The 10,921-nt window shown below is 35.9% G+C and overlaps 1 protein-coding gene and 1 pseudogene across 1 annotated transcript; one reads left to right on the top strand and one right to left on the bottom strand.

The window, feature by feature from the left end:
- Positions 1-4,755, top strand: part of LOC142174678 (putative indole-3-pyruvate monooxygenase YUCCA10) — a 345,285-nt pseudogene extending 340,530 nt beyond the window's left edge.
- Positions 4,756-8,879: 4,124 nt separating this feature from the next.
- Positions 8,880-10,647, bottom strand: LOC142179361 (kirola-like). The gene is made up of 2 exons (XM_075249089.1): positions 10,405-10,647; positions 8,880-9,292 (listed from the first exon to the last, which is right to left on the bottom strand). The coding sequence occupies exons 1-2, from the start codon at positions 10,589-10,591 to the stop codon at positions 9,039-9,041; spliced, it is 441 nt and encodes a 146-aa protein (XP_075105190.1). The 5' UTR covers positions 10,592-10,647; the 3' UTR covers positions 8,880-9,038.
- Positions 10,648-10,921: the final 274 nt, after the last annotated feature.

Below are 10,921 nucleotides of genomic sequence, written 5' to 3' on the forward strand. Positions count from 1 at the left end.
ACGTGCCCAGAGATCTTTATAGAATTCCTGCTCAACATTCTCGAAGAAAGATCTTATGAATTCTAGATTTTCTTTCACCAGCCCGATTTCTTCCTTTATCAAATCAACTAAATAAGTATTGGAATTGAGCAAATCATTTAAGTGTCTAAGTAGAAGATGCATGAACATGGATCCATCACTCATGGGAAAGCAGAGTTGAGATGAGTTCGGGGCTTTCAAGTAAACATCTTTGAGTTCTCTCTTCAGGAGTTCAATATTTTTGAGAAAGACTAGAGTTGCACCGTTTGTTTCATTGGTACTCTTTGCATTCTTTGATTTCTCTTCTAAGTCGCGACCAATAGCTGATACGTCCCAGGTAAGTGCTCCGACACGCGCTAGGAATTTAAACAACTTGCCATTATGAATAAAGTCCTTAGGCACATCAGTGAGAATGATTAATAGGAACTCTATCATGATATGAATGTTTCGAGCCCCTAGAGTGTTAGCGGTAATAACATTTATCAAGTGCTCTTGTAGATGAATCATATATTCTTTAAGAATATCCGGAGAGGTTTTTAGGAGCTTCTTAATAAAGTGTCCAACTTTTGATGATGTTGAAGCTTTCAAATTTGTAAGACATATTTGCATAACCTCCAGCTGAGTTGGAATAATCTCCAAGAATAGATGTGCTAGCTTGACGAGTCGAAAGTGTCCACCAATTTGATTATGTCATAGGAAGCGTCGTACTCTCTCAGCCATTAGTTGAAACTGAGGTAAGACATATTCAAAAATTCATTCCCAACACAACCATTCACTATCAACTCGTAGAAATGTCTTATGCTGCCACATGCATTCTGAAGAATCTCATATTCTATCATGAATGGAGAACGTTGTTCAGCATGATACTTGGAAAGATGATGGAGATTCAGAAGGAGGAAGTCCAACTCCAATATCAGCTTTTCAGTTAGATCCACGTCAACGGCTTTTTGAATTTCTTCATTCTTTAAGCTCTCTATAAAATCCAGAACATTGAAAGTGTCCTTGCGAAGGGTAGAAAATGACACCTGCCAAAAGACCAAACATTATATCAAATTCTCACAAAGAAAGACAGTTAATTCTCTATATATTATTTTTTTAGAGTTTGAGTAACTAGTTATATATCCAAAATAAGCATGTCAAGAAAATGGTTTACTATGAATATGTTCAACTACATTAAAAGAATATGTTCAGCTGGTGCCCCCCCCCCCCTCTTCAATTTACTACATTATGCACTAAAAAGGGGAATTGGCGATTTAGTGAAAATCATAACTAATCAGGATTGATAAGCTTTATAATGTTTAGTTGTTTTTTTATTCTTACAACAAGAAGTCTATAATTCTATCAATAAGGTCATATTCTTTGTTATAAAATAGTGAATGCACATGTCTCTGATAGCAAAAACTTGCTCGTACTCGGTATTTGTACCGAAAGTACTAACTTATAATGGTTAAGAGATTTAATAACGTAAGAATACATATTAAATGAAAGAAATTTATGTGCAGACACGTGGCATGCATATGTTGGTTTAGTATATAAAGTCACAATTAATCGGAAAGAAATAAAATAAAACAAACAAGAAACAAAATTTATCCGATTCATGATAGTAAGAGAAAAAGTAGTATAGACGTCATATATTTCAATTTCTTCAACAATAGTTTCATTTGCCTCATTTTCTTTTTTGCTTTAGGTTCATTTGCTGAAGTATGAGGTGAAGAAATAAAAGTAGAAGTGATTAAGCGAATGAGGGAATAATCATAACATACGTCACGAATTTCAATGTCTTCAACCATAGGTTCCTTTGCGAAATTAGGAGGAGTAAGTTTTTGCAAATAAACACCAATAGCATCAAGATACGCTCCACAATGCCCGTGAAATCCCACAATAGCTACACCTTCTTTCATCATAAGTGAAAATGGGGTTCCCCCAACCTTAGACCCAAATGGTCCATAATTCTTTGCATTAGTTATAAAACATAGAGATTTTATAACCGAATGGCTGCCACAGTGTTCAAATGTTCCCGTGATACCTATTAAATATTCTAATGGAGTTGCCTCAATAACTACCTGAGGTTATTGAAAATCACAGAACAGTTAGATAAGTAGCAGAGTCGGGAATTTTGACAATTTTAAGTGTGGGGTGAGGATATTGTTTGGGTGAGTTTCTGTGCTAGCATAGCTTAGTACTCGTTTTTAGTGTAGAGTTTTTGTTTTAAAAAAATAGAAAATTGGATTTTTCCCGACGATGGTTCTCCTAGACAGTTTTCTTGAGGGATTAAGGTCCTCAAAAAAGCACAAAATGATTTTCTTAGCCTTGAGTAGTTAGTAAATATAATCTATTAGGAAATAATCCCCCTTGATTTTTCTTTGGCCATTGGTTCTTTTCCAAGGGATGAATTTTTGAACCGGGTATTAGTTTTTCTTTTTTGAGTAGTGTAGCATGTAAAGACTTAGACTAAATTCAGCATATTCTGTGACTTGTTTGGTATTAACAGAGTTAGACCTAAGCATGTGGATTATAACTTTCTCCATGAGTTTGTGAGGATTGTTTTTGCCTTTAAAAGTTGAAAAGCTTCCTCGTGACACTTAGGCTTATTGTCTTGACTCTTGTGCTAATTATTGTGCTGAGTTCATTAAAAATTGGGACTTAACTCAGTATTTGCTTTGATTGAAAGTTGAAATGTAGTCATCCTAAGTGAATCATGTGCCAATGTGTAGTGAGATTTTTTGTATAAGTCTCATGTTGTACATTTGTGTCTAGAACTTGCCCGGTATATGAGTTGAAGCAAAATCCTAGGTTCTGCTCGGTTCGAAATATGATTTTAGCCCTTCTTTGATCCTTTTGAACTATAATGCTACCACAAATCAAATATATCCCTAGTTAACCCTTTTGAGCCTATATACTTTTATTTGGCACCCACATTACAAGCCTATACCCTTTTTGTTTCTAATTAACATTGTTTTGATTATTTACCTTTTAAGGCACTGTAATTATAAAATGAGCGCTAAAAGAAGTAAGAAGGGACTGAGTGTGTGGTGACTTTTGAGTGGAACCAATAAAAGAAAGAAGGGGGCACTTATTTTGTAAAATAATACACCACTAGCGAAATTTGGAAAAGAAAAAAAAAAGAAAAATCTGAAAAAAAAAGATAAGGAAAAGTGAATAAATTGTTGTTCTATTCTTGCTAGTGGGGGATATATTAAGGTAGTGCTTAAAGAAAAAAGGAACGTTGTCGGGAGTGATTTTTGTTGAAAAATGGAAGTTGGGATTGAAGAATTTGCGCTCAAAGTTGATTATGTGATGTGTTAAAGTGCTTAGGAGGGTGAACTACTATTCCTTAATATATCCTACTCATCCCTTAGCCCATATTATAACCATGAAAAGTCTTAATTGATTTGAGATCGAGCAAGCCTATAATAGTAGAGATTGACATTAAGGGCAAGCATATGGTACATTTTGTGCGCATGTGAACTTCATTGAAAGAGTGAGAGAATTCTTCAAATGTTTTGAAGTCCTTAAATTGCGCTCAAATTTTATTTGAGTGTGCATACTATCTTTCTCGATTTTGTGGTGAGGGCACATGTTTCATGATGGATAGGCGACTTTATTAAACTTTTCAGCCATAGTGAGTAAGTTGGCCCGAAAGTAGTTATCCTAAGGAGTCAATTTCTGAGGTTGAGATATCCCGAATGTGCTATTTGATTGGTTTGAATTGTTCAATAGTGTACTTGGCAGGTTATTAACATGGAGAAGGAAGTCCGAGAACGCATATGCAAAGGGCTAATTGTTGGTATCAACCAAAGTCATGGGTGCTTAAGCTTAATTGAAATGTGTGGCTTGCTAGCGATAAGCTTAATTTTGTTCGATCGATTGTGGGTTGATTTTACCTTGCTCGAGGACGAACAAAGGTTTAAGTGTTAGGTGGAGGAATAATGGAGGAGAATATTCCGACAACGTCAAGGAATATTCCGGTAGTTTTCTTGTGGTGGAAACTGGAGAGTTTGGTGATGCTTTTATACCTAATGTTTTTGGAATAGAGAGTTTTAATGGTGAGATCATGCACTCAACTCAATACAAAAATGGAGAAAAGTTTAAGGCAAAAAATGTGTTAGTGGTTGGGAGTGGAAATTCAGGCATGAAAATTGCACTTGATGTTGCAAATTGTGGTGCAAAGACTTCCTTTATTATTCATAGCCCGGTAATTGTTGAGTTGATGTACCACTTAGACATCTGTATAAGAACTTGGTTCTTATATATGCTCCTTCGTTAAACAACTGAGATAATAAAGTGCGAAATTAAATACACAGAAGATTTTTACGTAAAAAAAAACCTCCTTGCTCAAGGGAGTAAGACACACCTTTGGAATTTCTCACAAAAACTTCACTAAAACAACGATCAATTTCAGGTTACAAAACTCTTATAACTTAAGAGACTAAATCCTAGCGACTTAACTGCCTACGACCACTCTGACTTTAGCAAAATGCTCAAGTTAACTCTAGCCTAAGACTTGAATTCTCTCCCAAAGAAAAATCTCTTCAAATGCTTCAAATATAACCATATAAGATTACAACTCAATAAGCCTAATACAATGAACTAGACTAGGTACAATGAATTTGATATTGTATCAAAGGAACAAGTTCTTTAGTCTGGTTTTTCTACACATTCAAGCCTTCAATATCCACTTTGAAATTTTAAACTCGTTTTTTCTAATTTTTCTCTCAATTTACTCAGAAAAAATAATGGAAGTACATGCCTGAAATGAGGTAAACTTGGACTACATATGGGTAACACGTTAGTAGCATAAAAAATCCAAATCATAAAAGGAAACAAATTATAAGAGACTTACTTCATAAAGAACTTACCATATATGACCACATGTGTCACGACCCCAATTCTCCTTCCATGAACCATCGTGACGACACCTAGTCTCTACGACTAGGTAAGCCTAAATGCAGAAGATAAATCAATTTACGGAAGAATATAATTTAAAACAGAAATAATGTAATAGAACAATGTTTTAAAAGTGCCGCTTGACATACAAAATATAACTCTCAAATCCAATAAATATCTCCCCCAAAACTTGAAAACCCATGAATCACAAGCTAAGGATATTACATAGTGCTCTAACTCTAGAATAGTCTAAAACAAGTAAATACATAAGGGTTGTAACTACAAGAAAGAATAGAGAGAGACTCTTCGGTCTGCGAATGCGACAGATATACCTCGAAGTCTCCGAAGGGTCGCCTCGCCTCAAGGATGGTAAGTCTGAGTCAAGGTACCTAGATCTGCACATGAAAAACATGTGAAGAAAGGGTATGAGTACACCACAGCGGTACTCAGTAAGTGCCAAGCCTAACCTCGGTCGGGTAGTGACGAAGAAGGTCAGGGCCCTACTGAGATAAATAAAAATATAAGGTATGACAGAATAAGGTAAGCAGTACAGTTGAAAGCTAACAATAAGAATTAAATATAGGAATATAAGGAACTCAATAACTGAAATAGAGGCCAAAAACAATCACAAGGAGATACCATTCTTCACAAGGATAATAATCGGGGATCTCTCAATATCCCGAGGATCTCTTAGTACCCTGAATATATGCCAGGGATCTCTCAGTATCCTCAATATAAGCCAGGGATCTCTTGGTATCCCGAGGATCTCTCGGTATTCTCAATATAATCCATGGATATCTTGGTATCTCGAAGATCTCTTGGTATCCTCAATATACGTGCTAGGGATTTCTCGGTATCCCGAGGATCTGAAATAAGACTAACCAACTCCTAAATGGCCTGTAGATCCCTGCTTATATAATATGAATCACAACACATCTATAAACAAGACCCTACAAGTCACAACTTGTAGATTCCCTAGGATAGGACTTCACTGATACCAAGTTTTTCACGCCCCACACTTGGGGAGGCGAGGCCAACATCCTGTGCCTCACTTGTCCGAGCGTACCAACTTGATACTGAGGGACAATGAACATACAATATCATACTTTTGCTATAGTTACACATTGCCAGACAATCTGAGAAACAAACTATAAAACTGAACGGAAACTAGATCTGACTAAGTATCAATATAATATTGGGTCGACAAGGTCGTCATAACTACTACAACTGACAAACCAAAAAAAATATACATACAAGGCATACAATCCCAACATACTGCACTAACTTGACAGGATATGTCTATAAGCCTGTATTGATATATGTACTGTAGTCGGAACAGGGCCTCGACCTACCCATAATATAAATACATATATACACAATATGTACTCAAAACCCTAGACCCGACAACTCCAAAGGACATGGAGCATACCGATAAAGCTCAACATAGACACCATGGAGGAGGTCTACTAGTCCGGCTATCCAAACTTGCATTCATGAAATTAGCTTCCCCAAGAAAGGGACGTTAGTGCGAAACAACGTACCGAGTATGTAAGGCAATAGGATAACTAAAAGCTGAAACTAAAGTGATAATATAATAACTGAAAGTAACTGGGGGTCAAAGATGATATGGAGATATACTTACCTGCTGATATTGACACAACTCTCTCAATATTGTATGTAAAATAATTGTTCGGCCATATAAGGCTCTGAACATGTAACTGCTTGGCCGCATTAGGCTCTCTCATCGACGCTCAAATGCTAGGATCGGTATCTCATCCATTCCGAGCTCGCTCATAGGTGTTCGGCCACAGTTGGCTCAGTGTATAACTTATCATTTGATAGAAGGTTGCCTAACAGGGCCTGCCCACCGATTATAGCTCAAAGGTGGTGAAAATACATGAATACTATATATATATAGACCCTCTATGCTCTTGATTGAGAGAAGCCAATATGTAATTGGATATAATGTCTCGATACGGGAGAATACTATAACTTATGAGACTAGGATAATGTACATAAATTCAGGAGTACGGACTTCTCTTTATGTCTTATTATCAAACACATGTAGTTACAAGAAGATGCAAAAATGAAGGAAAGGTTTACTCTTAACATACCTTATCACAATCTTTCTGATGACAGGTTGAACTCTTCTCCTTTCATCTTAATCTACAAAAACAATAATAATACTATCATTAAGTTACGAAAGACACAACTATCACATAACGAACGACAAACTTATTTTAAATTAAAATGGATGGCATTTCCCCTATAATCTTTATTTCCTCCCATTCGATCCAACACCAACAACACAAGAAGACAATAATAATTCCTGACTTATATCCATCACAATACAGCCCAACATACCCCAATCTCTTCTTATGCAAAACGACAACCGTAGTAGTGTCAAACAACCCGAAAATATTACGACGAACGACCTACCCACCACCCTTTATTTATGTGGTGTTTCTCCACACTCTTTCTGCCCAAAAACTCCCTAAAATAGTAGTAAAACACACAATGCAACAGCAACATAAAACAGTCCATAAAAGTTGAATAACTTGAGCTCACGACTTCCGATTACCATCTTGTGAGTTCTCACAATTATAGAACGACTTTACGTACATTTCCAACAAAATTATGGATGAAAGAGAGCGATAAAATTACCTTATTTTTTGAATACCGCAGATCCTAGCTTGGTTCTTCAAACCCTAGGTTTTTCCTCCAACTGAAACTTTAAAAGGAGACAAAATCAATTGGGCTTTGTGTTTAATTTTTGCAACAATTTTTGCAGGGGCTTATCTCTAGCTATTTTGTTATATAATGGGTGTTATATTTGTAGGAGATAATCCTTTAATGGCTCTTTGGCCAACCCGAAATAGCCCCCTTTTGAAAATATTTAATCCTCTCATTTAAACAAGTAGGTGACACACCTACTTGTCACCTAGCAATTTGTGCAGTCTCGCAAAACGCATATATCTCTCTACTCCGATGTCGTATTGATAAACGGTTTAATGAGTTGGAAAATAGACTCATAGATATTTAATTTGATGGGTGGAACACCCCATAACCCTAAGTATATGGCGAGAAAATCGCAGTTACATTTGACCCAAAGTTTCAGTAAAACTTATGAAAGTAACTTGTGATGACTTTCATCGACTTTTGTTCCACAACTCTCTTGACTTCAAAACATAACACATGACTATCATACAACTAACGTAAGTCATGACATAACCTCCTTATCATGTTAAGTACCTAGTCTCATCCAAAAAGTACATGTTATAACATTCCCTACTTGTTGACTTTCAACGAAATATTATTTTTTTTAATTCCGTTATCTTCTGAACCTTCCATCCCTCTTTGTACTTGTTGATAATGATCTTCAATATTTGTATCCTCTGAGGTAAATTGATTAGCTTACTTTATATACTTTAAAGATGATCTCATTTTTTTTCCTACTTTATTTTGCTTACGACGCATTTTTACGTACAAAAATATGGAGGGTAACAACATTACACAAAACGACCGACGGGGTCATTACACACGGCCACCATGACAAGCTCACACAAGCCTTCGAGATCCTGACACTACCCAACCGATCAAAATAAAGGCACTAGAAAAATTTACAACTTCAGAATTTGTTCAACCGCCGAAACTCATCCAAGACCCCGGGACTCCTCTAAACAATCAAACAAGTCCAATAATACTATACTGATCTATTCAAATGTCTCGAATAATGAAGCGAATGCAACTATTCTAATCAATGTTGCTAGGGTCGATACAAGGAACTCTATAACTTCCAAATTACACGTAATAGTGCCGGAACACCCTCGAGCTCGTCGGGTTCCAAACCGACCATACCAGTAAGTCCAATTATCATATGAACCTACGAAAAGTCTCAAAATATGTATTGACACATAAAAATACCAAAAGAGAGGTTAGATTATTACATAGAGTCGATCCAAAAGTACATCATATTCATTAATATAATATTATTACCATTGGAAACGCAACATAGAACACATAGGGAATATATATCACACCAAATAGTTTTATTTATCCATAAGTTTATTTATTCATAAGGATTTAGGATGGCCATAATACTTCATCATACTGATGGGAGGGGGAAGAAATATCTATTTCCCAACATGGTGAGGCTCAAGGTCTTTGAGGAGGCAAATAGCTAATTCAAAAATATCAAGGGGCTCTGGTATGTTTTCATTCAACTTCTCATACACAAAGGTCCAAGTCATCCAGTTTCCCTCTGCAGTCAAAGTAGCTGTCATGGACTTGTATAATTCATTCATATCACCTTCAACAAAATTGAAGGTGATTGATTTTTTTGCATCATCTATGTGCAGGACCTGCTTCGCATGCCTCTCTTTTCCTCCTGTTGTCAAAACGAACATAGTGACAAAAAACAAAACATTTAAGCTCATGTCATACATGATACATTTTAAATAATTGCACGGAAATTTAAGATCATGCCTTAATTGCACGGAAATTGCAATACATTACGGATATGTTAGGTATGACTGAAAAATTCAATATTTTCATGTTTAGTTTGTTTTAATATTGTGACAAATATTTTCTGCATGAACACATTTTTTTCAATTGGAGAAATTCTCCAATTGGAGGAAAAAGAATTCCCTACCAAAAGGAGAAAAAATATTTTTCAAAATTCTTTCTCAATCTTCCCCGCCATATTTCCCACTTCCACCCCGACCTCTACCCCCACCTCCACCCCTACCTCCTACGTACCTTCTACCCAGGGGCGTACGCAGAAATTTTTATAAGCCGTATTGAAATTTATAAAAGAACAGGAATAATAACTCTAATTATCATATTTTTGGACAAAAAATAACCTTAGTCTATTGGTTTTGTTGAATCTTAAGTTAGTAAATGCCTCGAGTTCAATTTTACTTAAGCACAATTTTAACCACCGAGGATCTCTCAAATATTCGTTAAAAAAAATTACTCATTGACGTTTGAACCTTTGAAGTCCTAGAACAAAATCAAGTACATAACCAACACATCAAGAGATAATTTACATCAAGTGATGTCATTTTTTTCTATTTATCCATTTTCTTACAGTATTAATACATATATTTAATAAAATTTTCCGACGAAGCGGTATCTCGTGACACCACTTCATCAAAGGTGCATCCGCCCCTACCTCTACCTGCCCAACCTCACCCCTCCCCCTTAATACCCCCTCCAGCCGCCATCTCCTTGCCACCGCTACTCCGGCTCCTAGGCCAAATCTACTACCCTTATGTTATTTCGTCCCATAGAGTGTTTGCCTAAATTATAATTTTTTAAATGTATTCTCTCCTACCTAATCAAACACAAAACAAAAAAAAAATCTCTTATTTTCCAAAAAAAATTATTATTTTTGGGTACTAAACCCACTCTATCACAAAATAAAAAGAAGAGAGAATGCTGAGAAATAGGTCACTTGTACCAAAGCAAATTGAAATTCGAAAGGAAATAGAGGCTTACCGAGAACAAACTTCCAGCTAACAACAGAACCAGTACTGCCCAACTGACCCTCATGTAACGTGAAATTTGTTATCTTATTAGGAGACATGGTGGAGGTTTGGTGTGGATTTGATTTGAAGTGTTCATGAAGCAAATCTCCAGCACACTTCATCTCTATTTGAGCGATTAATTTGCCTTTGAGACCCATTTGTTAGCAGTCTGGGATTTTCTTACACTAGTTCGCTAATTAAATTTAGCGAGACCTTATAGCCTTTATATAGAGTGTCTGCTGTGAATGATAAATCTACTCTTGCATGGTTGTACACAATTAATCTTGGATGACATACCAATGTGGTCATACAAGGTACATATAGCCATGATATTAAGGTGTGTTAAAAGTGAGTAGTATTATAAGTAATTTGAGATAATACTTAATTATGTGGGTAATTTATTAATTATTGAATTTGCGGGGATTAATAAATTGATTAAGGAAAAGGGGTAAAATTTTGGATAAATCTAAATCCCCCCTAACATCCCC

This window comes from Nicotiana tabacum, chromosome 3 (assembly GCF_000715075.1).
Source record: "Nicotiana tabacum cultivar K326 chromosome 3, ASM71507v2, whole genome shotgun sequence".
Classification (NCBI taxonomy): domain Eukaryota; kingdom Viridiplantae; phylum Streptophyta; class Magnoliopsida; order Solanales; family Solanaceae; genus Nicotiana; species Nicotiana tabacum.